Raw genomic sequence first — 25,776 nt, forward strand, 5'->3', positions numbered from 1 at the left:
GGGGGGCATGTGCCAGTCTAGAACAAGGGTGGGAGTAGGAGTAACGTCGTATGTGGAATCTCGAACTGCGTCCCTTTACTGGAAATAGAATGGAAGGATTTTACAGCACATGAAGCTTTTACGGCGTTCATTGCATAAATGGTACCTACAACGCGGCCCCGTTTCAAACTTCCAATCCAAGGACAAGGTGCCCTGAGAATCTTGACGTCCTAGGAGTAAGTTTGAGTGTCGTCACAGAGGATAATATGACATGATGTACATGTGGCGGAGGTTACTGATCCACCAATTTTGTCAGTCTTTCCGCTGAACCCCAAGTGCCATGATACTGCAAAAGCACAGCAATTAGCATGTCTAAGCCAAAAAAGGTTCAGATGGTGAGATATAGACGGGGAGAAGAGGTCCGGTATCATTGATCATTCAGACTTCCATAGTCCGGTTCCGCTCAGTTCCGACAATCGTAGGTCTCCACCAAGTTAAAGCAACTCGAAGGGCTCTTTCTCGTAACGGCGTGGAGAAACCAGTGCAAGAAGTCACTTGAGCGAACGGGTCATTCAAAAAACTTGGAGCCTGCTGTTACAGATGACGTACTGGGAAAATCCTTAGCGCTAAGGTACAGACGCAACACATACAACTCACAAAAGGATGTTCTCAAACTTCCAATGGCAGATGATCCACAGCTATTTGAATCCACACAGCATTTAAAACAGCAGAAACTCCGACCAAATCAATTGGAGTCCTCGGCGTCTCAATGTAAGCAATGGTATCGTTGGGCCTCGTTTTATCAGCAAGTAATCACTCCGCCAATCTCGCAGAGACCAGCAACGAGGCGTTTTGCACATCATCTGACGATAAGTCAGAAATAGGACAAAGGGACCGACTGAAGGGATTAATGATGAATGAAGGGGGCAGCGGCGCCTGGTGAGCTTCGCGCGAGATGGTTTCAGCCAAAGTTCCGAGAGAGATAAGTAGCACGCCGGGCGAGTACGCTATCGGGGAGATACGCGTATACGTAAAACGAGGCCGACTCAGACGCGAAGTCGCCTGGAAAAGTAGGTGGGTCCGGGACCAAGCTCTCCACTAACGACAGTGGGTGTCCGGGTACACGGAAGATAGTGTTTTCCAGTCAAGCGAGAGGAAGAAGAGAATCTGATGAGCTGAATCGTATCCAAAATCCAATGGGGTAGTTTAAAAAACGCAAATGTATACTGGATGATCGATTGGTCCGGAACTATCTGGAGGCTCCAAGTTCGTCCGACAACTGGAACACACGGCAAGTAACTGTGATGGCGAAATGGAACGAGGTAACAAACTGAAAGGGAGTCAAAGAAAGTAAAGGCAACCCGGTCAAATAGAGGTGAATACAGGGAGCGGAAGAAAGAGACGACGTTAACAAAGGAATGGTTTTATTTAAATGACCCACGTGTTCAGGGAGCAGCCATGAGACATCTGGGAGAAGCAGGAAGCGAATCCAACGATGGACTGAGCATATTTAATGACGCATCTGCAGGAGGAAAGGACAATGGGCTTTGGCAACGGAACGCTTCGCAGGGATATCCAAGTTGGTCGATTGCTTTGAGAGCTTAATTGAGGTAATGTGAAAGAAAGTCGAATACGTCTACGCTAATTGTGCTTGGAACTGTAGGCTAATTGAGGCTAATTGTTCAAGTGTCGAAGAGAGGATTTGGTAAATGGCGGTTATTGTGTCAAGAGGCCAAATGAGGCGAGTGAGAAAAAGATTGTTTTTTGTCTTTGTGTGTATGTCGTGATGCTTCGAACGGGCTGTATTGTCTTAGCATTCTGGAAGCATCTGCACTTACCGGTCTGTATCAGCGCGTATCTCCAATGTCTCAAAACAACAAAAAGAATTTCAGCCCCGGCCACCCTTTTGGTTACTTTTTTGTTCTACCCCTCCAACTATCCTCCCAACTTGGGACACTAGTATCCCCTCTGCCTATATAATCTCCAGCTCCAGCCATGGTTTTCAGTGAGTCACATACTCAGTCGTACCAGTCGCCTTCTTAGCCATGCCTCACTACTCTCAGCCCGCTGCTGCCAACTACAACACCCCCCCTACCCACCACCACAAGGCCCGTGGCTGTCGTATGTGTGACCAGTGTCGTGCTGTCGAGTCCCCTGTTGGTCCCAAGTTTCGGCTATGTGGAGGCTGCGTATGTCCTCTGTCTTTCTCCGCATGTTTCCTGCTGACCCTGTCATTCACACTTTAGCTCGTAACACAATACTGCGTATGTCTCTGCCTAATCTCGGAACATAAACATCATGCTGAACGTCTCCTCCTAGTCTCCGGAATGTCAGAAGGTCCACTGGCCGACCCACAAACCCATCTGTCAGCACACCGCTGGCCAGATATCATCCACGAAGCAGGCCGCTGCCGTATACGGCGAGGAAAACATCGCTCGCAACTTGCGCAAGTTTACTTCCGCACATAGTGCTTTGCTAGGATGGGCTGGGTTCCAAGCGCTTCAGCTGAAGCGGCTCCCATCCAACATCCGACAAAACTGCCTCCTACTCGAACTTTCCCCCCGGAGCCACAGCGACTCTCATCGTCGGTAAGTCATCCTTATCTTCTCCATCCCGTCGGACCAAGGTTAATTGTTCACCTTTGATGCTAGGTTCTCCGTTTCCAACGCTCACATTGTCCCACGGTCGTATATCCGCGACCCCCTCGTGATATCCGATATCCAGCGACGGGAAGATCGCTGTCGTCACGGCGGGGGTATTGGCTGCCTTGTGGTTATCATTCAATGCGGCAGTGTCAGTCAAGTGATGCCTGTTGAGGTCGACCCTCCTTCAAAAATATCCTGGGATACGCGAGGGGACTGGTTGGACACAGTCAACCACTTTGTCGAGTCGGGTAGGACAGATTTCCAGCCGATATCAACAACATCCCGAGGGTGAGCTTCATTTCTGCTGCCGTCCTTGATGCGAAATTTATCAATAATGCAGGGTGTACTATGGTTGAGCGACCTCTTTCGCAACTTTCGTTTCGTTTTCGGCGTCTAGATCTACCACAGCGCCTTTGCCATGTCACATGTGCCCATCGACGCATTTGCCTTGTATTATCATCATGACATTGGCGATTACCTTTTACCTGGGCCTTGTTTATTTCGTTTGCATGTATACCCCCCGTCATACCTCGCTTTCGTATTCACACTGTACTACTGTTGTCTTATTAGTCCTGCTTTAAATCATGATTCACAGAGTTCGCATAGATCTGATAGGTATCATGATAAGTCTATGATAAGAGGTGTTCGTGCCATGTTGCGGTGAAGTTTACTCGACAGTATTGGTAGCGAGACAAAAAAAAAAAAAAAAAAAAAATTGCTCTTTTGCCGATGGCACATAAAGTTCGCTTAGTCAGCTTTGTCACTACGCGTTACGGTTGGCCAAAACATCGACGACCACGAGTAGAGTTTGATCCATGTCGTCCAGAACACAAGTGCGGTCCTCCACTTCTGCACCAAATGACGGGTCACGGACTATCACCGTCACCAATGCGCCGCCCAGCGAAGCCTCGTCGAGCGCACCCAACGTTGGTTCCCTCCGTCTCAGGGGTGCACGTCGCAAACCCAGGGTTGCATGGAGCGAGGATGTAGTCGATAACGAAGGCTGTGGGAAGAAGAAGAGCAAGAGTGTGTCTGTCGCTGACTTTCTATTACTCTGGTGTCTGACCTGCATCCAGTCTGCTGCATATACCACAAACCGAGACGGTTCGACGAGTCGTCGGATGAAGATTCGTCGTCGGATGACAGCGATTCTGACGAAGGCTGTTCATGTGGAGACCTTAACCATTCACACAGAGGAAAGAGCAGGAAAACTGACATGGACCACCCAGAGTCGAATGCCTACGAATCTGTGCCAAGCAATCCATCGAAAGACAAAGGAAGGGTAGACAACTGAGCAGAGGCTTATGGAGTTTGTTAGAGATAACAGTTGCACTTTATATATACCATTGTACATTAATCCCATTTCAAGTTGGCGAAGGTGCTTGTCCCACGACGATGTAACGAGTATCTCATAGCATGGTGCATAATACATAACGAGACCTATCGAACTACCCCCGTGACTACTTAAGGGGCTTGTAAGGTGGTGAGGAAGGCCTCCCCAGCAGCAGTCCCTTTGGGCTTCTTGACTCCCTTTTTCTTCAGGCGCTCCTGCTTAACTGGAACCCAAATCAATAAGAAATGGTGCAAACATGAAAGGCACCACTTACGGAGCTCCTGTCTGCGAAGAGACTTGGCATAAGGGTTCAGACGGAAGAGTACAGCCTTATTGACGAGAGGGTTCTTCTTCTGCGTCCAGGGGCGCTTCTGGATCTTCTGGCCGGCGGGTCGAACAACAGATTGGATCTCATCGCTGTTGATAAGGCGGGTAACGTCGGGGTTGGTGATCTTGGCAGTAGGGAGGCTACAGTTGCATAATGAGAATAATGAACGACTGAGATATAAATTTTAAACTAACAAGTAATCTTTTTTGAAGACGGAAGCCTTGTCAAAGGTTCCGAAAACCTCGTCAAGGAGACCGAATGCACCTTCAGTCCAGATGACGAAACGGCCAAGATGACCGCCGGGAGCGAGTTGCAGTAGATTTAGGCGCCTGACATTGACAAGTTCGACACCAGGAAGGTTACGGAATGCCCTGACGATACCGTTGTCCTCATTGTACACAACCAAAGGACCACGACGCTGCCGGTGCCTGCGGTTCCTCATTTTGCCCTTACCAGCCCGAAGTTTGCGCGAGTTGGAGACCTTGACCACGTCACGGTAGGCATGGAGAGATTGGAGAAGGGCAACAGCCTCCTTGGTCTTCTTGAACGACTCGGCGGCAGACGACACGACGAGGGGCACTTCTTCAATCTCCTCGATACGATGACCACGAGCGAGGACGAGGGAAGGAAGAGCAGAAGCGGCCAAAGCGGAAACCACAGCAAAGCGGCGCTGGTTCTGGTTGACTTTGACGTGCCATTTGCGCCAGGTCTTGGTGGGCGCAAACATACGACCTCCACGGCACATGTTACCGAAGGCGGCCTAAAGCGACGGTAAATATACTGGGAAAAAAACAGGAAAAAAAGGTGGAAACTCACCTGTCCAGAACGGTGGGTTCCCCCACCACCAACACGGGGGATACGGGCTACAGCTCGTCCAGTACCCCAAGACTCCGCACTAGTTTGGTGTCCAGCCTTTTCGCTGACGGCGTACGCCTGCCTTTTGTTCTTGGCGATGCTCTCTGCAATCAACCACATCAGAAACCTGCTTCTGTATGATTAATACGGTTACTTACTGTGCACCTGAGCGACGACATCGAGCCTGATGGGCGCGGTCAAAACCGCAGGGAGAGGAAGAGAAGTGGAGGCCTCTGAAAAACGACATTCAGCATTACAACCGACAACAGCAGTAACAACGCGACAGACCTCCGGAAGGAGAGCGCACATTGACAGTGGGTCTCGAGGCCATGTCTTGAGTCTTGAGGTCTTGATATTGTTGCCAATAATTTTGGCCAACCTTCACTAGGTCCAGATTTAGGGTTTTGCCGAGAAACTATACAGCTGGCTGGTGACTAACAAGAGCAAATCGCATCATTCCTTTTTTGGACTGATCCATGATACGATTTTCCTTGGCCTTTTTGACATACTCCTCACTGTTCTCTACAATAATATAGTATTGTCACGGTCGTGGTCTGCATGCGTGCATGCTATAAATGTCATCATGGGTCCACAATAGTTGGGCCATCTGTAGGCGGACGCGTAAATACTATACGGCTTAGTTTGCGTTTCAATGAGGATAATAATGTGGTCGTAGTCACCTTGAGATACAAGAGTACTTTTTTTCTATTCGAACGTCAAACGTTCTGATGAATTAGTACCATAGGAAAGCGTTCTAGGTTGGATGAGGATGTGGTCATCACCAAGACTCGACCGTAAATCTGGACACAACCTCAAGAACGGGGAGAATTGCCATCTAGATTCCGCAAGTATTACCGCTCTATAGCAGAGGCAATGGTGCTTGCCTCTGCACGGACAGGTGTGTGTTGTTAACGACACTCATGCATTTTATAGTAGGCCCAGCGAGAATTATCTAGGATCACTATCAAGTTGGTGTACTACTGAAGCTCCAACCGAAAAACTACGTTTCCAAGTTCTCAAAATATGCACTGCGGGCGGGCTCCGCGATCTGTATCCGTTTGTACGATCGTTACAAATATCATATGATCTCTTCTTATCTGTATCGTATTTGTCAATGCAATGATAACGTAAACCATGCGACCTCGAAGAGAGGATGCAATGAAAGAGAATTGAAAAGGTATGAAAGCTTGACCGAATATTACGTCGTTGCAACTTACTAGCATGTTAGCATCAAATCCATATGTCGTAAAATATAGATCTCGCAAGATGGGTATCATCAGTCAGATACAGGTGACGCCAGTTACGTTGAGCGGATGTATTTATGGACGCACCTCGAGGTGATGCGTGGTGGAGCGTGGGAGAGGTGAGATGAATTGATTAAAAAGGGATGGTTTGCGCTATAAAGAGTAGGAGATTGATCTAAGACTTTGGAGGATAGCCGAAGTTATTTTGGCAGATTCATATTGAACGGAAGGCATGGCAGTCGTGTGGGGAATATAATGATCGATCGAGAAATACATATCAGGAGCTGATATAAGTAAGCCTGCTGACATACACAATTTGATGGTTTATGGAATTCATATCTGCTTCTTTTCTCACGTTTGGCTGTTGAATCTAATTTATCCTTCATCGACAACAGCGACGAGGAGCTGCTCAGCCTGTCGTCAACAACTCCTTCATCACCGTTTCTCACGACGACGACCACCTTTCCTCGATGACAGCAGCTCATGGTCTGGATTACTCTGATTCTTTCCTCATGAGTCTCCCGACCGTGCCTGCGCCGGTCCCCTGCTCTTCTCCCGTCCCTCTCTTGACCCCTGAGCAGCTCAGCGACCTTCACCACAGCCATCTCGTGTCTCATGCGCCAGACCATGTTCTTTTTCCCTTTCTACACGGCCTCGAAGGCTCCAATGCTGCTCAGAACATGTTCTTCTCGTCCATTGACGACGTGCCAAGGTATCGTGGTCTCATGACCGTCGTCTGCGACGACGACCTGGACGGGCTCTTCATGTCGGCGGATGAGGATACCGATGACGACAATGATGACCTTGATACATCATCAGACGAGCTCGATGATATGGATTTAGATACCGACATAGACGTTGAGATGTCCAACGGGATGGACGGCGTTGCTGTGCATGCCGAGGACGAAGTAATGGAGATTGTTGGCATTGGCAATCCTGATGAGAAGGAGGACAAAAGTCAGCACCAGCATATGCACCCTGTAGTCATGAAGCCTCCGCCGCCTCTCAAATCGTCTCCTGATTCTCCCATCTCTGATTTGTATGTTCTAGTTCGCTTTTTGTCTGTTGTGCTTTTATATTGATAGTGGTCACAAGGCCATCACCCCACCGAAGTCATGGACGCAAAGCGCCCCCTGTTCTGACATCGACTTTTCGACCTGCGGAGCTTATCGCGCCCGTTCTGTCAGAATCAAGCACCGAAGAATGGCAGTTCCAACAGCTTTGCGTTCCAGAAGGCATATCTTTGAGGAACTTCGGCATTCAAGTCGTACGTGACCCTGTCTTCTCCGGAGTTTGGGTGCTGATGGAATCCCTCACCTGCAGCCAATCTTGGCCACTCTGTCTGATGTCGTGATCTACTCCCCAATTTCCGGTGGTGCTAAGAACTCGGAGAACGCCAAAAGGCTAGCGGAACGGTTCAGGTCTGCCATTGCCCGTAAAAAGGTGGAGAGAGCGGGGAAGCTTCGATTCGATTCGAAACCGAGACGCGGTCAAGACTCCAGTGATTCTCCTGCTGCCCGCTTGTTAGACTACAATGTTTTTCTTCTTGACGCCACACTTGAAGATTTCACCAAGTCGAACTCGGCATTGACACACCTTGTCCGACGATGCGATAGTCGGCGTCGGTGGTTTGAAGAATGCCCCTCCGAAATACCCTCTACTTTGCAACCCAATACTATCAACTTCGCTGTTCGTGAGAAGGAAGAAATGCGAGACCTCACAACAGCAAGCGAGATACTATGGATTGGTGTTCATCCATGCGCCGACTCTATACCGGAGCACCAGGTTCAGCAAGATGAAACTAAGACTACCGGTGAGGCTCAACGAGGGAAGGTCAGAGGACAAGTATTTCTCGGGAACTCTAATGACGTGCCGACACCCGTTGGAGGAGGTGATGGAGACGAGTATGATGTCGACTACGGCTTTGGAGGTAGTGAGGAGAAAGCGCACTCTCGCACCAATCCACCTGGATATGACATTTGCATCGAATGCCATGATCTTGCACCATTCCCCAGCCCTGCTCATCTTCGAGCGGCGGAAGACAAACTCCACGGATTGGAAGCGCGCTGGCGACAGAAGGTCCTTGAACATAATCCCCCCTTAGATGATGATTCCGAAATTCCTCCTCGTCCACCCCCACATGCTAATTCCATAATTCACCTTCCATTTCCTTCCTCGCCTTCCAATACCGCCTCTATGAAAGCGCTGGTCCGGTTCCTTGACAAATGGCTTACACCTGTTTCGCCGAAAGACGGAGCATCCAAGGACAAGGGCAAAACACCTGGGACGAGAGAAGCTGATGGCAGGCGTTGGTCTTTGCTGTCATCCGCACCGTCATTTCCTCTATTCCACCCACCCGCGCCGGCTCCTGCCTCTGTTTCCAACAATGTCCGTATTAGGTCATTCACATCTCCGTCACCATCAACAGCGCACAATTGCTCTACTCCTACCCGTCATCCCTCTCGACCTTTGAAGATTCTCATCTATTCATCTGATGGATACACTGAATCGTCTGTTCTCGCTTTATGTTTGCTCATATCTCTGAAGAACCTGTCGCTCCCTGAAGCGTATCTAGAGCTTCAGGTCTCCAAGGAGCGGAGCTTCTTTGTCTATGGAGCAGACCTGGGAATCTTGAGAAGATGGGAAATGGAGGAGCGTGGCAAAGAAAGGGATCGAGGTGTGCGTGGAGTGAAATACTTCTCTAATCACCGCGAACATCTGTCCATTAGTGAGGGCCATGTGGGCGCTGGTGTGAATCCATATGTTGCTGGATGGGGAATTACCGATCAGCGCGAAACACCATCTCCGACGGCAGTTCCGTCGCAACGTGGTGCTATCTCTTCCAGTGCGCCCAAAGATCTTGATATCCACGATCCAAATATTAAGATTGGCCCGGGACGGCGCCCCCGGGCCAGTACATTGCCTGCCTCCTCACTGCTGGGTTGGGATCACCAGACTTGGTTCGATGACCCAAGATTTGACGGAAGTTTTCCTAGCAGAGTGCTGCCTTTCTTGTACTTGGGAAATCTGTAAGTATCTGTGCTTTCTCTGGTGAGCGTGTTTCTGATGCTAGGGTCCAGAAATCATGCCTCGAATGTTTACATGCTTCATGCACTGGGTATAACCCACGTTGTGTCTGTTGGCGAGTGTGCTCTAATTCCACCTCCTAATGTACATCATCTTGATGGCGAACATGTTCTTGATCCTGAGAACGATTATCCTTTAACAACACATTTTATAAATTCGCCCTCGCAGGTTCCAGGACAATTCATACCAGGGAAAGGCTTCGGGAAGCATGGTTCTCTCTGGATCGAAGAACGTGCGGGACGCATCAAGGTCTTGGACATCCAAGGTGTATGTGATGATGGGATAGACACCCTTGAACCGCAACTGGAGCCCATATGCCAGTGGATCGATACCGCTAGGAGAGAAGGCGGCAAAGTGCTAGTACATTGCCGTGTCGGTGTCTCTCGGAGTGCTACTGTAACCGTGAGTGCTGCGGAACATGCCTGGCTGTGTTGTAATACATTATCCGATAGATTGCCTTTGTGATGAAGCACCTTCAGATATCTCTGGTTGAAGCATACCTCATCGTGCGGTCCCGACGTTTGTCCGTACTTATCCAACCGAACATGAGGTTGCTGTATAACTTGTGCGGATGGGAGGTGAAGCTCGCTAAACAACGCGCAGGCGACGACAGGGACAAGTTGAAGAAAGAGCTTTCCAGAGCACTATCCTGGCCATATCTCGCTAGGGAGGTACACCGACTGAATGAAAAGTACCTTCACTGAGCCGCTCCCGTCCGCCATTCCTCTCATCACCGTCCTTTTCACTCCTTGTCTCTTCGCTGTTTCATGACTGGTTCTCTTGGTGCTGTTATGTTAACATCTGTATTTGTATCATTACCAAATCTGTCACTTGAACTTCTTTCCTGATTGTCTTCATACTTGTCGTCTGTATACATAGAGCCTTTGTAGTCCTTTTCCATCTTCATTAATTATGGTAAGCTGATGCTGCGTCTCACCATTTCCTCGGTGCGCTGAATAGCTTTGTACATAATCTTAATCTACGACATCGTCACACTCACACATCGTCTTCCCGGCTTTCCTCGATCTTCCCCAACTTGTTTTTCTCCGACAGCGTGGAGTCACGTTTGCGACGTCGCGTTATGACCCGGTCCTTGATGGAGGAGCCTAGCTCTTCCTGGATGAAAAAGTCAACTGGAACCAAGCCAGACATCCCCCAATCTATGCGTATCTTCGTGGATGCGCTACTCGAAATATATCGCATTGAATAGAGTGAATTGTATCGACTCATCCATTGGTCGCAACACCAGCAGCATTCCTCGCTACAACCAATGGCGCATCGGCCTGGGGCCATCAGACCTCGCTCATGAAAATACCTGAGGACAGCAATCTTTGCGTGGATACGAGTGCGGCAAGCGGCCTGCCAATTACGTTCAAACGAAGGAAACTGGGTAACGATACTTTGCTGCCTCCCTGCATCAAAATTAAATCCCAAACGCTTTAAGGCTATCCATGGTGTCATAGCCATCTCGACGGACCGTTCAGCGGCTGCGCTGGGACTCGCAACCCATCTGACTGGTATATTACCATCGGGGAAGACTTGCCTACTTCGACGAATCAGCGTGTTCACGCCACCGACATATTGTTTGATCCTCTCCAAACACCTCCTCAGCTCATCAGCAGCCTTGGTTTTCTCCGAAAACACGTCGTCGGTCTGGACCGATATGAAACGCGAGGAGGCAATGATAACGCTCAAGACATGAAGTCGGGTATAATTAGCATGAGAAAGTACTGGAAAATCACGATGAAAGGGAGAAGACGCGACTTTCTCGATGTCGGCGAAGAGCATGTGAAAAGTATCTGCGAATTCACGGTCATCGTGATTTGGGTGTAGAAGGTGGAAATGAGGGAACTCCTCCTTGAAGGACAGTGGTTGATACGAGTTAAGTAGCGCAGTATGGTGACAAAGATACCGACGGGCCGCTTCATAGAGGTTTTGCATGCGTATTTTCATGCTCATAAAGCAACGGGCAAAAAGGACAGGAAACACCTGGCGGAAATCGCGCGTATCGGGGCTGGTAAACGCGTCGAGAAACAACGAGACAAAATTCTTGTCTTCTTCTGTAATAGCACCAGTTTTGGACAGAATAATGGTGGGCGGAATTGTGGTTGGATCGAGTGATGCAGCGAATAATTCGCCTTCGAAGCCAGTGGCGATGCAACTCGCGATCACGTCAAGGGCACGCAATGTTTCTTTCGTATCTTCATCTGCTCCAAAATCGGAAGGATGTGAATGATCAGAGAATTGTAGAAGGTGCAACAGCTGCAGTCGCTCGTTAAAAGTTACCTGTTCGATGTTCATGTACAAAAGCGGACTGCACTGCCTCGGTAATTTTTTTTCCAAATTTATTCTCACGGGACTGCCAAGTTTGCTCTGGTTCAACATGTGACATATTTTGGACAATTCATTTTGGACAACTTACTAGCGTGCTAAACCCTGGCAAAACAAGTCTGAACTCATCGGTCCCTCATTTGTTTTGGATATATCCATAACTATTTATTCAGTAGTATATGTTCTACCTGAAACATGGCCGTCAAGGTTCATCGATGGATCACTACCAGTGCTAATGTGCTCTGGCTATGTGACATCAAATTTACCAACAGACGACACTAACTTTCCTGGCTTTTCATTCTGGTTTTGTCAGCTCTTGGCTCTCTCGCTAAAGACATGTCTTGCTTATATGATCTCGCTTGGATCACTGCCTTGTGCGTCTGAACACATTACCATTCAGCAAAAACCGGACCAGCAGTCACATATAAAAGGCGAGGCTGTATTCTTTATTTTTCTATCCTTACCCTTGGACACTTGTGTTTGAGATGTTGTCCTCCGCCTTCCTTACGATCGCTTTGGCTGTTGCAGCTTTTGCACATCCTGCGAGACAACTCTCTGCAAAGGTAATCACCTCTTGTTCAGTTCCGAATACGGCGGCCCTCACATTTGTATGTTGAACTTCTTCATACTAAGCATTACTGACTGACCATGCTGCTTAGGACGATGGACCTTGGAAATATTCGTGCGTCGTATTTGACCTCCAATGCCAACAGCATTTACTTGGGTTTTTAGGGAACAAATTGTCGATACCCTTGATGCAAGAGGAATCAAAGCCACCTTCTTTGTTAGTACGTAGACACTTAGCCCCTAGCCCCCTATGGTTCGAATCTAACCAGCACCGTCGTTCAGATGGAGATAACTGTGAGTCTCGCTTGCTTGGAGCGTGGTATTTCCAGGAAAGACTCATGCACTTACCTTGCAGACGGTTGTATATATGGCGACGCTCAAGCACAAGCGCTTAAGAATGCATACTCTAAGGGTCATCAGATTGCTTCGTGAGGCGTGATTTACTCTTCGAGTGCAGGCTTAATCAACACTTGGATACAGTCACACTTGGGCGCATAAAGACTTAGCTACCCTATCTCGCGACGAAGGTATGTAGCTCACGCCATTATCAATCACATTTATGACTTTTTTTCTGGTGTCAGTCGATAGTGAATTCACCGGCGTCGATAGTATGTTTGTCGTGAACCGATAACAGATTATCAACTCAATTGCTAATGCAGAGGCTCTGGAGTCAATACTCGGAGTCAAGGTCGCATTTGTGAGACCTCCATTCGGTAGCTACTCAGCCGACGTGTTGCAGGTCGCTGCTGAGCACGGTCAAAACGTGATTATTTGGGATTTCGAGTACGTTCCCCTTCATCTTTTCGACGAGTCTATTCTAACGTTTCTAGTTCTGGCGATGGTAGCGGGGTATCTCCTGCCCGTAGCAAATCAAGATACGACAAACTTGTGGCGTCACATCCTAACACTATTTTAGCCCTGAATCATGAAACTTACGGTCAGTGGATGAGGTTACTTTTCCAAATCCTATCTCACTCCATCGGACGTTTGATATAACTAGTGACTACTGCGTGAGTGATCATTCTTACCACTGTATCAGCAATATCGACGCATCTGCAGGACCACCGTTCTCCCACATGCCATTGAGGAGTTGCAAGATGCAGGCTATGAACTCGTCACCGTTGCTGACTGTCTTGGCCTGTCTCCATACTTGAGCGTCGGAAACGCTGGTACCAATGATGTATGTCTTTGATCTGGATCGTTCTCAGTTGACTGCTAATTCTTGGCGGAAAGGATTCATGGACCTGTTGAACGGCAATCATTGGACGTGCTTTCTACACGGACTTACGGACAGTTGTTATATCATCTGCTTATTTAGCACCCTCTGCGTTGCAGACACCATGTAACAAGACAACAATTAAAGGAAAAGTGAATTTGTAAGGTAGCAGGGGCCGCGGGCGATCGAAACTGACATGTGAGGCGTTCAGTACACACTTGTCAATAATCGTCCTTCTTTCCTAAATTCCATCATGTATTCGCAAGATGACGAATTCTTGTGTTCCCTGCGCACGCCTTCTTGTGCCATCATCGCGTTTTGTTGCATATTCCGCCTTAGACCCATCTTTCAGCCCGCGGAAAGATAACAGAAAATAGACCAGATGGCAACAAGACGGATGCTGTCCCTCTCTTCGATCTCTCGCGTTACATTTCTCGTCTCTAGAACAACAGGTACAAGGCGCGCAGGCCTAGTAATATGATTTATGTTTCAAACAGCGCAGATTTGCCAGAGAAACATACACTTTCACCTTAATGACCTTACTGCGTCCATATGGTTAGGAGCCAACTGATATAAAGGGTCAAAGGGACCTGACGTATAAAATCAACGTCTGAAGAACGTAGCTCTGAATCACGATCGTCATGGCTCCTGAATCGTTGAATGCCAAGAAGCGATCTCTTCGCAGCTACATCTGGTGTGTTATTGTGTTTCTTAATGTGGACACCTATTGACCTGCCGATCTATAGGGACACCTGGGACAAGTCGCCAGAAGAGCGAAAGTTTCTCGGCAAACTTGACGCTTGCTTGCTAACCTACGCAGCACTGTCGTATTTCAGCAAATAAGTCTCCCCTTCAAAGCCCGCCTTCGTATACTCACCTCCTGCGTCAGCACGTATTTAGATCAACAAAATGTCACAGTACGTATCTCACGAATTCATGGTAGTAAATTATGCTGATGCGTGAATAAGAATGCCGTGGGTTTGCTTCTATTACTTGCATACTTGGGCAGAAATTCATCTGACTTTTTTGTCAAAGTACGTATCTGGAATGAAAGAAGAGTATGTTCCTTGTTCCGTTGTTGGAGCGCTGATATCTCATACTTCTGTAGTTTGAATTTGTAGGTTCTCACACGCACGTTAAATGACTCGGCTTTAATTATATCTAGGCATGGAAATGAATATAACTACATCACGACGGCTTGGACTTGTGGATATGTTATTGGACAAATTCCTTCCAAGTGCGTGTCAAGTTGTTTTATTTACTGTCAGATGAACTTAATACAGATCACAGTCTCCTGATAACCAGAATCAGGCCTTCACTGTGGGTGCGTGTCCTTCGCCTTTGTGCTCGTACTTTCTATAGACTTTGTCAGATTCCCACCATGGAGATTATCTGGAGTATTCTCACAATGCTCTTGTCAACGTCCAAGAACTTTTCCCATATATGTGCTTTACGATTTTTCGTCGGTGAGGGTACACATTCACCGGTTGAGTGCGAAGATTAAACTCCAGGAAGGATTGGCCGAGTCGACCTTCTATCCTGCCATACAGTACGTCATTGGCAGTTGGTACAGACCCGAGGAGTTGGCGAAACGTGCTTGTATTTTTCATGTATGGTCTTCATCTCGAGATTGGGTGGGTTTGTTGATTCCACACCTTACTAGACCGCCAGTGCGATTGGGCCAATGTTTAGTGGTTTCTTACAGACGGCATAGTCATTTCTAGAGATGTCGTTTATACTTTCACTCAACTGTCACAGGCGGCCTACAATGGCTTGAACGGAGTTCACGGTCTTGCGGGCTGGAGATGTGAGTCAACAGGTTTCCGAGTTGTCGACGCGACTGAATCTAGTAGGGCTTTTTATCATCGACGGCATTATCACGATTCCCATCGCACTACTTGGATACTTGATAATGCCCGGTATGTCACCGAGACCTTTCAGTCGTATTTTTGTTCTCTAACACATCGTGCAGATCTTCCGCATAACACTAAGCCGTCCATCTTTTACACCGAACACCAATTGCTTTTGGCTCGGAAGCGCATGGACGAAATTGGAAGGAAGCCCCCCACCAAGTTCACCAAGACGAAGGTAAGTTCATTCTGTATCGCCTTGGCTCACTTCTAAGGTTCAATCCAGGTCTTGGGCTTTTTTAAGACCTGGCACCTTTACACACTGGTGCCTCGTAAGTACCATCACCTCAGGAATTTTACGAGCAGCTGAAGTGATCGATTTATAGTCTACGTTCTTGTCAGTGGCATCATCTCTCTTTCTATCTCACTGATTTCGATCTAGTTCAATAACGGCAACGGCCCTACAAATTCTATGATCTTCTGGTTCAAAAGCTTCAACACTACAAGTCATACAAAATATACTGTTGGCCAAATAAACTGTTATCCTCTCGGTATTAATGTCGTGCAAGTCATCACAAGTACGCCCTCAAACATCGTAGAGTCCTCCGACTCTCGTTTGACCGCAAACTTGAATTTTAGCTTTGGTATATGCATGGTGGTCGGACGCCATCGAGAAACGATGGCCTCCAATGCTTTTTGCTGGGGTAAAGAAACCCATTACTTAATAGTATGATCTCATGCTGGCTCATAGACTTGGAACATCATAGTCTGTATCGTTCTTGCAGCGACACCCCTTTACACTCACATCGCTAGGCGCTGGGCCTTCTATTACATGGTACGTTTGGTCCTGCTATCCAGAATGACTCCTGCTAGACACGTTGTAGACCTCCGTCGGCGGCGGATTGTCCGGTCTCATACTTGCTTGGGCCAATGAGCTTACCAGTAGCGATAACGAAAGTACGTTCTTAGGATCGATCTGACTGTAACCAATCATATTTAAGCTGCTTCGAAGAGAGATCGTTTGTTGTCGCTTGCTGCAACACCTTTGCATATACAGTCCAGGTACGTTGGTTTGTTTCTATCATTATGCTAATTAACAGTCTGCTCCAGGCTTGGCTCCCGATGTGATTCCCGTCTTTTCAATTCCTCTCATGTATCTGACATCTGCTTAGATTGATATTCCCACAAGTGGAGCAGCCTCGGTATGTCCAAACGTCTGGACCTTGTGTTGCCATCTGATGTTGTGGTAGCGTCTTCAAGGGTAATGTAACAACTGCTTGTATTAGCTTCGGCATGAGTAAGCTTCGAGACATACACATACACCATTCTCATAATTCTGATGCGGTTTCGCAGTCTGTGCGGCATTGGCGACTCTGTACTTCCAAAACCGCGATGCTAAACGAGCTCGTCAGGGGATGGAAGAAGGTAGCACCAGTGACATCGGACGTTCAAATTCATTGACTTCACAAGTGGAGAAGGATAATGACGATGAATGAAGGAATTGCCGTTCGTGGGTTATGCAAGCGTAGACCACTATGCTCACTTTGGACACAAATTCAAATCCTAATGTCTTGAGAGGATGCGAATATAGAAAAGTGATATTCCAGCGATGTTGGCCATGGGCAATTTCGGTTCTAAGATCCCGATAACACTTGTATCACCCAACATCGGACACATAGGCAGATAGGACCATGCCGGTTCATGATGAGGTGATTGTCCAGCTGAATCACCTCACTGATATGCACTCGGAGACTTGATCACTTTGCCGGAAACCCGCAGGACTTGTTCGATATAAATGCCTGTCCTTATTACTGCGCATCTTACTTATCTCGCGATGCCAGTTGCCACACCTCAGCTAGGATCCTTTCAGTATGTCGCCGAGACGGAGGTTCGACAAGTGCGCTTTTGCCGAACAGTTTTCTTTTAACAGTGCTATTACAGGAAGACTTGGATTGGGCAGAGCTCGTCACCATCGACTTGAGCCTGTATCACACACCTGAGGGTCGGAAGGGGCTTTCAAAGACCCTCATTGACGCTGTCCGTGAGAAGGGATTTTTCTATGTCAAGAACTTCGGTATCTCCCAGCAGCGCGTAGACAGGCAGTTTGCCCTTGGAAAACGCTTCTATGATCTCCCACTGGAGGAGAAATCACAATATACACCTGCAGGATTAGGTTAGACCACAATATACATAGCGATACCGTGGCTAATAATCTTCATCTCATAGACAAGGGTCAATTCAATGGTTACGTACCGGCAGGTCGCAGGATGTTTGTCTTAGTCTGTGCGACACTCAAAAACTTGGCCTGATGTCCTACCTACAGTATTGACCCTGAAACCGGGTTGAAAGACCACACGGAGATCTATAATATTCCTAGTACGATTTCACCTACTCGTACTATAGGTTGCCCTAACTTGAAGCTTTTCCTACGCTGCAGAGTTCAATGGCTACTTCTCTCAGATACACCCCCCGGCTGTGGCAGACCACATCAAGGAAGTTGAGGAATTCGCAAGGGTCAGACTTAACGAACTTCATCATTGTTCCTTTTAAACTCACACATCTTTTCAGTCCTTGCACACCGATGTCTTGGACCCTCTATACGTGCTTTTGGCGATTGCATTAGAACTTCCCGAGGATTACTTTACCAAAATACATCGATACGAAGCTAAGAGCGAGGTGCGGCTTCTGAAATAAACTGTCTGCGTGTCTACTACGGTGCTTAAATATCCACAGGACCATCTGAGATACATGAAGTATTCGAAATACACCGAAGAAGAAAACAAGAAAGTGAAAAACTGGTCAGTTGGCCATACTGGTAAATACTAATCGGCTTTCTTTATGCTGTATACTCAACCTTTGCTTAGACCTGGGTAGTTTCACACTCCTATTCCGTCAGCCAGTTGCGGCGCTTCAGATCCGTTACCACTCGACAAATGAGTGGAAATGGGTGAAGCCGCAGGACGCTACGTTGACTGTCAATGCCTGCGACGCGTTGACGTTCTTAACTGGAGGATATGTCAAGAGCACGATTCACCGGTACAGTTGTCCCTCTGATTTCTTGAGCCCTTAACTGACGCGTTTCTCAGCGTGGCTGTCCCACCTAAAGACCAGCAACATGTTGACCGTCTGGGTTTGTTGTACTTCTCTAGGTGCGGCTATCCGCCACTTCCATCTCTTCAGATGTTGATGTTAACTCTGGAGGCCTCACAATGACATTACACTATCCACCATCAAGGAATCCCCTGTTTTGCAGCGCGAAGGGTATACCCAGAACCAATTCGAGTCTGGTGCTCACAAGGTGCCGACGATGGAAGGTCGGTTATATCCTCCCAACACGGTGTCCTGTTATTAACTGGGCAACAATTATCTCAGAATGGACCTTTGCAAAGCAAACGTGGCAGAGGACAAAAGGTTACCAGGATAACATCGCGTACCGGACAGCCACCATTCTTCCGGGTTTCAAGGAGAAGGATTACGCGTAGTTCATCTATTACGATTTATTAGCAGTTATGTATAAAACTCGTATCTGAGTGGAATTGTATATTCTTAGAATCTTTACTTTATGCCTCAACTGTACGTCCGATTGCATAGACCCCAAGTGCCTCACTTAACCTTCCGTGATTATACTAAGACGTTCCCTCTTCCGAGCATTCAAACATCAAACACTATACGCTTCTGTACTTTTGGTACAGAGCCCGAACACCCTGAAGGTTCCGTTGTGAAGCATCGGATAACTTAGCCATGTTAAAATTTCAGCTCGAAAATTTCTCGGCAAGTCAGACTGGGATACCTTGGAATCAGCTGAGACATGGTCAAAGGTGCATTGTCTGTAATAAGGAAGAGATATAACCGCAGATCCACCCCTCACTCCCTGGGAGCGCCACGACCAACACCACCAACGAACGAAGGCCTGAAATCTCCTCCAGCGCTCTCCTTCTTGCGGTAGTCATCACGGTCACCGCGAGGTGCACGGTATTCTCCTCCTCCTGGACGAACAGTTGCAGCGCGAGGCGGCCTAGCGGCCTTTTTGTGGGTGGCGGGAACAATTTCAGCTGGAAGGTGCAACCTTGAACGTGATTGAGCAAAAGTACACGACAAACCAGTGAGAGTTCATACCATTCCCGGAGGTACTCAACGCCTTCAGGTGTGAGGGTATAGTAGTACCATTGCCACGAGAAACGGGTCTTGACGAAACCTTTCGATGTAAGGCTTTGAAGGGCCTTGATTACTTGCAAGTTGGGAACGCCCTTGAGCTCCTCGTGGGACGCAGCATTGTAGTCCTTCTTCGCGACAAGGACACCCTCTAGAAGGAAAAGAATTGTAAATCTAGACGTTAGTGCCTTGGAAGTCAAAGCACCTTTGAAGAGGTTCTCATAGATCTTTCGGCGGTTCTCCTTGGAAATAATCATAGCTGCCGAGTGAGGACTTTGTGATATCAGACCTTTGCCCAGACTTCTTCTGGTTGAGAATGTCCGCACCGATAAAACGAGAATGCCGGCTGAAAAAGTACAAGCATCAGCGTCATCCAAGATTTCGAGAGCGCATCCAACATCATTCCTCAACCGAGATCTCCCAAAACGCTTGGATGGCTAACACAGATATGCATAGTTTCAAGGGAACACTCACTTGATGTGGCTTGGACCGCTAGTCTTGAGGGAACGCGAGCGCTGTTGCGAGAATTCGACGACGGACAGTGTCTCAAGGACCTCAAAGGGAAATAGATGTCAATACACCACAATATCTTCGGGCCGACAATCCGAAGTTTTCGTTCAGTTACCACTCGCAAACGGAAAAGTAAAGAGGCCAAGATGTATATTTAGTAGTTGCCTCTTTGGCCCATCTCGATTGGACAACGGGCCTCGGCGTGCCTACCAAACATCTACCCACAACATGACCCCGCATTTCCCCCAGCTCTATAACGGTTCGCCTGCAACCCCAAGTGACGGCATTATACCCCAATGTTTCATCATGCACTGCACTCACTTATAGGCCGTCTCAACGAGCTCTGGGCGGTATTTAAAGTGATGGTTCACACCCCTTGCGCACCCAGGCAGGATTATTCGGCGGAATATATGCCCTATCACCCGGGGTATATAGTAACGTTACTAAACTGCACTGGCATCATCGGGAACAGACTGTTGAAATAGAAAACTGATAGTAAAGAATTGGAGCATGATTAAAGAAAGTTGTATTCATGTTGCAATCCTTTCAGTGCCATCTGCTCTAGATCGTGGCAGCCCTGCATCGTGAATGGCTCCCGGTCTTGTCAATTGGGTACATCATTACATTGTTCACATCACTACGGAGTGGAACTGTGCCCCCGGTTCTTACGATATACCATGCCGGAAATTGGTGCCCTACGGCCGAGACAATCCATTTATTCATACCTCTGGAGTCAGGTCTAATATCTTTCTTTTCCGCCCGTTCTTTTAGTAAGAACGATAACCATGTTTTTGAAGAGAACTCTCAGCTCATACTGGGTCTTCGGTGAAGCCAGTCACGTTTTAAACAAGTAGGTCACTGTATTCAACACTGAATGCTTGCTGCCCTTATCGTAGGAACACACCCTGCAGGTCACAACCGACGCCCGACGCGATTATCCAAACATTACTTGTCAAGCTCTTGATTCTTTTATTATTAGCACCAGCGAACAGTTCTAGATCACAAAGTGATTGGTCAACACTGACTTACAGGATCCCGAAGTCCTTGCATCATGGATATGAGTTGATAGAGATCATCAATTTTGACGACAATTCCAAGTTCATGGTTCTTGGATCCAAGCCAAGAAAAGTTCAGCCTTTCTTTGTCATGATGGTGTCTTTTAGGATAATCGTGAATCGCATGCAAGAAACATCTGCCCCCGACCCCCGAACCTAAGTCGCCGCGATTCCAAATTGGACCAGAGTTGCTAGGCTTGGGCTTTTGGGCTTCGGGCACGCTTTCGTTACTACGCACGCATTCATCCCTGCTCAAGCCTCGGGAGCGCTTACCCGTTTAAATATGGACTTTGACACGCTGCCATACAGTTGATGACAATTCGTTATCGATCACACTTTTACCATCAACTTGGATGCGCCGGTTCACCCGCTAGAACGGTTGGTGCGGGATTCGCCATTCAGTTATTCATGGATGCTATCTGAAAAGATTATTACGCGGGTTTCACGGAGCTCATCAGCGAAATTTTGGGGCAATCTGGGGATAAAAGGCCACAGACTCAAGGAGAGATAGCTTCAACAACTGAGAGGGCCTCATTTCTCAGCACGCGTCTTTTTCCAAATACTACACCGAGCGCCTCAACTGCTCAACAGCGAACTGCGTTCAGGATGAGGATCACTATATTTGACAACTTCCCGCCCATTAACGGCGTTCGATGGTTCAACGTTTGGGTCTTCATACTCACACCGCTGCTGGGACTAGCGGGATTCTTCTACGCTCCTTCGTCTCGCGCGACGGCGGCATTTTCGATTCTGTACTACGTGTTCTCTATGTTAGGTATGGTCCCCGCGCTCTGACTCAGTCCGCTGATTTCTTCTAATCGCTCTTACCTTTATCCGTTTAGGTGTTACGGCCGGTTCGTCGCGTCGCTCCATCTCATACCTGCAAGCGATCTCTGACTATTCCTAAGGCTATCATCGCTTGTGGTCCCATAGGTCCTATAACGCGTCTATTCCCTTGCAGCTGTTTTTGCTTGCTGCCGGTACGAGCGCGGCCCAGGGATCTGCCCTTTTTTGGGCTCGTTCCCACCGCTCTCACCATCGCTATACAGACACTGACAAAGACCCATACAATGCTAACCGTGGATTCTGGTGGAACCACCTCGGCTGGATGGTTTTTATCACCGACTTGCATTCCGGCGCTGTGGACTCCTCTGACCTGAAGAAGGACAAACTCCTCCAGCTTCAACATTCGTGGTACTTCTTCCTTCTCCCAATCTGGGCCATCCTCGTGCCCACTGCGATACCTGGATACTTTTGGGGAGATTGGATAGGTGGCTTCTGTTTCGCGACGATGCTCCGTATGTCCTTCGCTCATCATGTCAGTCTCCCCATACCGCCTACAATTTGTTGGCAATTCACTAAACCCCATTTTTCCTAGAGTACCTTTGCATTGAATTCTGTCGCTCACTACCTAGGATCAGCCCCCTTCGACGACAGGTTGACTCCTAGAGATCATTTCATTACAGCTATCGTGACGATGGGTGAGGGATATCACAATTTCCACCACCAGTTCCCCATGGACTATCGCAACGCCATTCGGTGGTACCAGTTTGACCCCACCAAATGGTTCATCACGATTTGCAAAATTCTCGGTCTTGCTAATCATCTTCGCACATTCTCTGGGAACGAGATCGCGAAGGGTCAATTGACCATGAAGCTGAAAGACCTCAAACGCGTCCAGGAAGAAATCACCTGGCCTACGCCGACCGAAAAGCTTCCAGTCATTACCTGGGACACGTGTATGTCTGTACGATTGATCCTCTATATATGCTATTGACCGAACAATCTTTAGTCCAAAAGGAATCAAAGAATTGTCCCCTCATTTTGATTGCTGGTTTCATCCATGACGTCTCCTCTTTCATAAAAGAGCATCCCGGAGGGTCGGACATTCTGAATCAAAGTTCAGGCAAAGACATGACCCCCGCCTTCTTTGGTGGCGTCTACAACCACTCAAATGCGGCCCATAATGTACGCCCAGTTTTCAGCTTGTCGTTGAGCTATGGCTAATCCTTCTACAGCTGCTTTCCATGTTACGTGTCGGAGTTCTGGAAAATGGTGTGGAGACACCAGCAGAGCCCGTCAAACCCGAGCATGTCATACCTCCATCGCAAAGTTTGTACGTGGCCTCGCGCCGTCCGGGCATCTAAAGGTGATGTAGGCTTGACTTCTGTTCACTGCAACGAACAACATATAGAATTGCTGAAGGAAAATGGGCTAACGTAGTGCACGGAAACAGCACATCTGCTGTATATATAACTTATAATGATTAGACTAGAACTAGTCATCAAACTTGTATACTGAAGAAGGAATTAATAACTGAAGCAGGGCACAGAATCAGAGTCAACGTACCGCATGCACCACTACTTGGTTTGGTAGCGAAGATAACTTCATTCAGCTTCTCGCCTTTCAAGGCTTGATAAGGCGGGTAGGTATCCTTGACTTTTTGGATGAACGCAGCAACCAGTCCTTCTGGAACGAGCGAAACGGTGCACCCGCCCCATCCAGCGCCTAATCAATGATGTGAGACTCACAAAAGAGATGTCCAGAAGATAAAGTATACCGGTCAAGCGACTAGCCACTGCACCTGCCTCTCGGGCCAGTCGGGTTAATTCGTCAAGTTCAGGACACGAACATTCATACAGATCCCGGCAACTCGTCTGAGATTCGTTCATCAAGTCTCCCAATGCCTGTATGACAGTTTCCGATGGTGACAACGCAGCATCGAGACATACTTGGCGGAATTTAAGTACGCGTAGCGCTTCAGAGAAGACGTGTTTAGCTCGTTTATACAGCTGGAAATGTGTTGCCTCCACTGGAGAAAGAAAGATGTCAATCAGGATACCAGATCCTCCGACACCACATACCTGTAACCCAAGACAGGTATATTTCGTGAAACTCCTCCTCCGACAGCCCAGACATACGAATCATCTCTTCCATTGTGACGCCAAGTTCCTCACCTTCGTCACGACCTACCGGCTTCAGCCCGTCTACTTCCATATCCATCCTTTCTAACACCTCACTCAATTTCTCGATACTCATTTCCTGATCTGCTGTTTCACCCACAAGCCGTCCAGCTACTTCGCGTAACGTGATTTTCTCTCCTTCACCTAAAGGCAGACCTAGCTGTCTAGCCAGAACGCGGGCTCCGACAAGTGTCTCAACCACTCGAAGGTTATAGCCCTTCCTTGCGCCGACAGCTTTGTCTGAGATGACCATAGAATTTGCACAGACGAAGACGGCACCGGAGGGTAAAGGTACTGGAGATGCGAACAGGGTAGGGAAGAAACTTATATAGAGAGCAGAGGAGGGGGTGCAGATCACCGAAGCTGCTTGGTCCATCCTGGTCCATCAGTTAGAACCTATCAAGAGCATCAAGTCTACACAAGCATACCCTCCACTGTTCACGCCTACATCATACAGAATCAGGGTAGGCTCTCGGTGCACCAAGGAGGCGAAAACTTACCAACGCGGTTCTCATTGGCTACTGCCAGTTTCACCAAATCGCCTTTACTGATTTTCTTTGAACCGTTCTTTGCGATATTAACGTCCAGCTGGAATGTATAAATCCTGATCAGAAAAGGTGTACCAATCGTGTACGCGGGCAGACCTTTCCATTGACAGCCAAAAAAGCCAAGGTGGAAGCGACAACCATAGCGGCACTGGATGAAAGTCCGGACCCTGCGGGTACAGTACCAGTGACTAGAAGATCGACGGGAATAGGTTGAGCAAGAGAATTGGATGAAGGAAAATAGTTAGTGAGGACGCCCTATATTCAAGTCATTACTAGTTCAAAGATGGATCCCATGTGAGAATCCGACATACATAATACCCTGCTTTGACATAACTTTCCCACCTCAGTTCCGCTGTATTGATCTCCAGATGCCATTCCTCTGCGTGAACTTGCTCGTCGTCTATACTCGAAATGCTCGACACACTGTCCTTGCGATTAGGTGACGGCTTGAAGGCCTGCTTGGTGTACTTGTCTTGCAAGTTATCCGCTACGACATAGCCCGGATCTCCATGAGTCTTGGGGGCACATGCAATGAGGATATCTCGCTCGATTGCAGCTGGAAGGACACCAAAGAGACAGTAGTCGATATGTTCGCCTGGCAACGGTCACTGAATGGTCTACCTTTTAGATCGATCAAGTACCTATCAAGCTAGAAACAGCATTACTATCAACAAAAGACAGTGATAAAAAGTACGCACTTGACCCTCCCTGGCGCTCTGGCAATGTACGCTGGTTTTTTTCCAAATCTTTTCTGGAACTCCTCCGCTAGAGTATTCCAATTCGCGGCATGGTCTATGGTCGTTCCCAGATTTCCGTATAGGTCGTTAAGCTGGGTGAAGACTGGGATTGGTTCTAGGGCAGCCATCGATGGGTGTACTGGAAGACGATATCCATTTATGCTGCTCCAAGTTCCGCTTTCACTGTCGCCATGTGATCACCATGCCATTCGAGAAACGTAGACTGGGGTGCAGAGATAAGTCTACGAAGCGGTTAATTTCACGCCGCTACGGACCGGTTTCAGATGGACGTAGAAAAAGATCAGGGTGATAATCACGAAGGACGTCATTTCAGGTATTTTTCAAAAAATTACAGCCCTGCACATCGATTCAATAT

At 47.9% G+C, this 25,776-nt stretch overlaps 13 protein-coding genes across 13 annotated transcripts; 9 read left to right on the forward strand and 4 right to left on the reverse strand.

Annotated features, from left to right (window-relative positions):
* Positions 1 to 757: 757 nt before the first annotated feature.
* On the forward strand, positions 758 to 1,081 carry BT62DRAFT_1000690 (uncharacterized protein; the record flags this gene model as incomplete). The annotated part of the gene is made up of 2 exons (XM_043176662.1): positions 758 to 918; positions 970 to 1,081. The coding sequence occupies 2 exons, from the start codon at positions 758 to 760 to the stop codon at positions 1,079 to 1,081; spliced, it is 273 nt and encodes a 90-aa protein (XP_043044940.1).
* An 840-nt stretch (positions 1,082 to 1,921) lies between these two features.
* On the forward strand, positions 1,922 to 3,115 carry BT62DRAFT_927145 (uncharacterized protein). The gene is made up of 5 exons (XM_043185183.1): positions 1,922 to 2,168; positions 2,226 to 2,243; positions 2,299 to 2,567; positions 2,631 to 2,912; positions 2,965 to 3,115. Exons 1-5 carry the CDS (start codon positions 2,025 to 2,027, stop codon positions 2,978 to 2,980), a joined length of 729 nt encoding a protein of 242 aa, XP_043044941.1. The 5' UTR covers positions 1,922 to 2,024; the 3' UTR covers positions 2,981 to 3,115.
* Positions 2,985 to 3,315, forward strand: BT62DRAFT_927146 (uncharacterized protein). The gene has a single exon (XM_043185184.1). The coding sequence runs from the start codon at positions 3,043 to 3,045 to the stop codon at positions 3,286 to 3,288; it is 246 nt and encodes an 81-aa protein (XP_043044942.1). The 5' UTR covers positions 2,985 to 3,042; the 3' UTR covers positions 3,289 to 3,315.
* A 124-nt stretch (positions 3,316 to 3,439) lies between these two features.
* BT62DRAFT_1072006 (uncharacterized protein) lies at positions 3,440 to 4,068 on the forward strand (the record flags this gene model as incomplete). The annotated part of the gene is made up of 2 exons (XM_043178823.1): positions 3,440 to 3,650; positions 3,701 to 4,068. The coding sequence occupies 2 exons, from the start codon at positions 3,440 to 3,442 to the stop codon at positions 3,916 to 3,918; spliced, it is 429 nt and encodes a 142-aa protein (XP_043044943.1). The 3' UTR covers positions 3,919 to 4,068.
* On the reverse strand, positions 3,949 to 5,479 carry BT62DRAFT_927147 (60S ribosomal protein L4/L1/L2). Its single transcript, XM_043185185.1, has 6 exons — positions 5,429 to 5,479; positions 5,299 to 5,373; positions 5,102 to 5,244; positions 4,480 to 5,045; positions 4,232 to 4,425; positions 3,949 to 4,180 (listed from the first exon to the last, which is right to left on the reverse strand). The coding sequence occupies exons 1-6, from the start codon at positions 5,469 to 5,471 to the stop codon at positions 4,089 to 4,091; spliced, it is 1,113 nt and encodes a 370-aa protein (XP_043044944.1). The 5' UTR covers positions 5,472 to 5,479; the 3' UTR covers positions 3,949 to 4,088.
* Positions 5,480 to 6,461: 982 nt separating this feature from the next.
* Positions 6,462 to 10,175, forward strand: BT62DRAFT_1000694 (uncharacterized protein; the record flags this gene model as incomplete). Its single annotated transcript, XM_043176663.1, has 6 exons — positions 6,462 to 6,503; positions 6,780 to 7,423; positions 7,480 to 7,651; positions 7,708 to 9,413; positions 9,465 to 9,873; positions 9,924 to 10,175. 6 exons carry the CDS (start codon positions 6,462 to 6,464, stop codon positions 10,173 to 10,175), a joined length of 3,225 nt encoding a protein of 1,074 aa, XP_043044945.1.
* A 128-nt stretch (positions 10,176 to 10,303) lies between these two features.
* Positions 10,304 to 11,781, reverse strand: BT62DRAFT_927148 (uncharacterized protein). The gene has a single exon (XM_043185186.1). It carries the CDS (start codon positions 11,770 to 11,772, stop codon positions 10,468 to 10,470), a length of 1,305 nt encoding a protein of 434 aa, XP_043044946.1. The 5' UTR covers positions 11,773 to 11,781; the 3' UTR covers positions 10,304 to 10,467.
* Positions 11,782 to 11,885: 104 nt separating this feature from the next.
* On the forward strand, positions 11,886 to 13,620 carry BT62DRAFT_424085 (carbohydrate esterase family 4 protein). Its single transcript, XM_043180855.1, has 12 exons — positions 11,886 to 12,110; positions 12,203 to 12,410; positions 12,462 to 12,484; positions 12,535 to 12,590; positions 12,652 to 12,663; positions 12,725 to 12,797; positions 12,850 to 12,896; positions 12,951 to 12,977; positions 13,029 to 13,152; positions 13,200 to 13,306; positions 13,370 to 13,379; positions 13,429 to 13,620. The coding sequence occupies exons 2-12, from the start codon at positions 12,288 to 12,290 to the stop codon at positions 13,559 to 13,561; spliced, it is 735 nt and encodes a 244-aa protein (XP_043044947.1). The 5' UTR covers positions 11,886 to 12,110; positions 12,203 to 12,287; the 3' UTR covers positions 13,562 to 13,620.
* A 206-nt stretch (positions 13,621 to 13,826) lies between these two features.
* Positions 13,827 to 17,043, forward strand: BT62DRAFT_984561 (MFS general substrate transporter). Its single transcript, XM_043189867.1, has 25 exons — positions 13,827 to 14,279; positions 14,332 to 14,424; positions 14,478 to 14,502; positions 14,554 to 14,559; positions 14,621 to 14,643; positions 14,694 to 14,702; positions 14,751 to 14,822; positions 14,876 to 14,909; positions 14,958 to 15,051; positions 15,101 to 15,195; positions 15,249 to 15,293; positions 15,344 to 15,392; positions 15,439 to 15,504; positions 15,558 to 15,673; positions 15,722 to 15,767; positions 15,822 to 15,832; positions 15,878 to 16,013; positions 16,075 to 16,139; positions 16,187 to 16,270; positions 16,320 to 16,392; positions 16,448 to 16,497; positions 16,546 to 16,559; positions 16,608 to 16,637; positions 16,686 to 16,732; positions 16,789 to 17,043. The coding sequence occupies exons 1-25, from the start codon at positions 14,227 to 14,229 to the stop codon at positions 16,929 to 16,931; spliced, it is 1,479 nt and encodes a 492-aa protein (XP_043044948.1). The 5' UTR covers positions 13,827 to 14,226; the 3' UTR covers positions 16,932 to 17,043.
* A 226-nt stretch (positions 17,044 to 17,269) lies between these two features.
* Positions 17,270 to 19,211, forward strand: BT62DRAFT_1039542 (Clavaminate synthase-like protein; the record flags this gene model as incomplete). The annotated part of the gene is made up of 11 exons (XM_043178410.1): positions 17,270 to 17,332; positions 17,377 to 17,608; positions 17,662 to 17,704; positions 17,759 to 17,811; positions 17,873 to 17,949; positions 18,004 to 18,111; positions 18,169 to 18,250; positions 18,300 to 18,471; positions 18,522 to 18,584; positions 18,637 to 18,749; positions 18,808 to 19,211. 11 exons carry the CDS (start codon positions 17,270 to 17,272, stop codon positions 18,915 to 18,917), a joined length of 1,116 nt encoding a protein of 371 aa, XP_043044949.1. The 3' UTR covers positions 18,918 to 19,211.
* On the reverse strand, positions 19,081 to 19,937 carry BT62DRAFT_927153 (uncharacterized protein). Its single transcript, XM_043185187.1, has 3 exons — positions 19,793 to 19,937; positions 19,552 to 19,738; positions 19,081 to 19,501 (listed from the first exon to the last, which is right to left on the reverse strand). The coding sequence occupies exons 1-3, from the start codon at positions 19,842 to 19,844 to the stop codon at positions 19,300 to 19,302; spliced, it is 441 nt and encodes a 146-aa protein (XP_043044950.1). The 5' UTR covers positions 19,845 to 19,937; the 3' UTR covers positions 19,081 to 19,299.
* A 1,821-nt stretch (positions 19,938 to 21,758) lies between these two features.
* On the forward strand, positions 21,759 to 23,299 carry BT62DRAFT_978227 (uncharacterized protein; the record flags this gene model as incomplete). The annotated part of the gene is made up of 5 exons (XM_043189332.1): positions 21,759 to 21,927; positions 22,061 to 22,470; positions 22,531 to 22,891; positions 22,945 to 23,120; positions 23,171 to 23,299. 5 exons carry the CDS (start codon positions 21,759 to 21,761, stop codon positions 23,297 to 23,299), a joined length of 1,245 nt encoding a protein of 414 aa, XP_043044951.1.
* Positions 23,287 to 25,528, reverse strand: BT62DRAFT_1039572 (galactokinase gal; the record flags this gene model as incomplete). Its single annotated transcript, XM_043178411.1, has 8 exons — positions 23,287 to 23,449; positions 23,502 to 23,660; positions 23,713 to 23,964; positions 24,017 to 24,492; positions 24,612 to 24,703; positions 24,760 to 24,918; positions 24,975 to 25,258; positions 25,336 to 25,528. The coding sequence occupies 8 exons, from the start codon at positions 25,526 to 25,528 to the stop codon at positions 23,430 to 23,432; spliced, it is 1,635 nt and encodes a 544-aa protein (XP_043044952.1). The 3' UTR covers positions 23,287 to 23,429.
* Between the last annotated feature and the right edge of the window lie 248 nt (positions 25,529 to 25,776).

The sequence above is a fragment of the Guyanagaster necrorhizus genome (assembly GCF_019112545.1).
Source record: "Guyanagaster necrorhizus MCA 3950 unplaced genomic scaffold BT62scaffold_3, whole genome shotgun sequence".
NCBI classification, from domain to species: domain Eukaryota; kingdom Fungi; phylum Basidiomycota; class Agaricomycetes; order Agaricales; family Physalacriaceae; genus Guyanagaster; species Guyanagaster necrorhizus.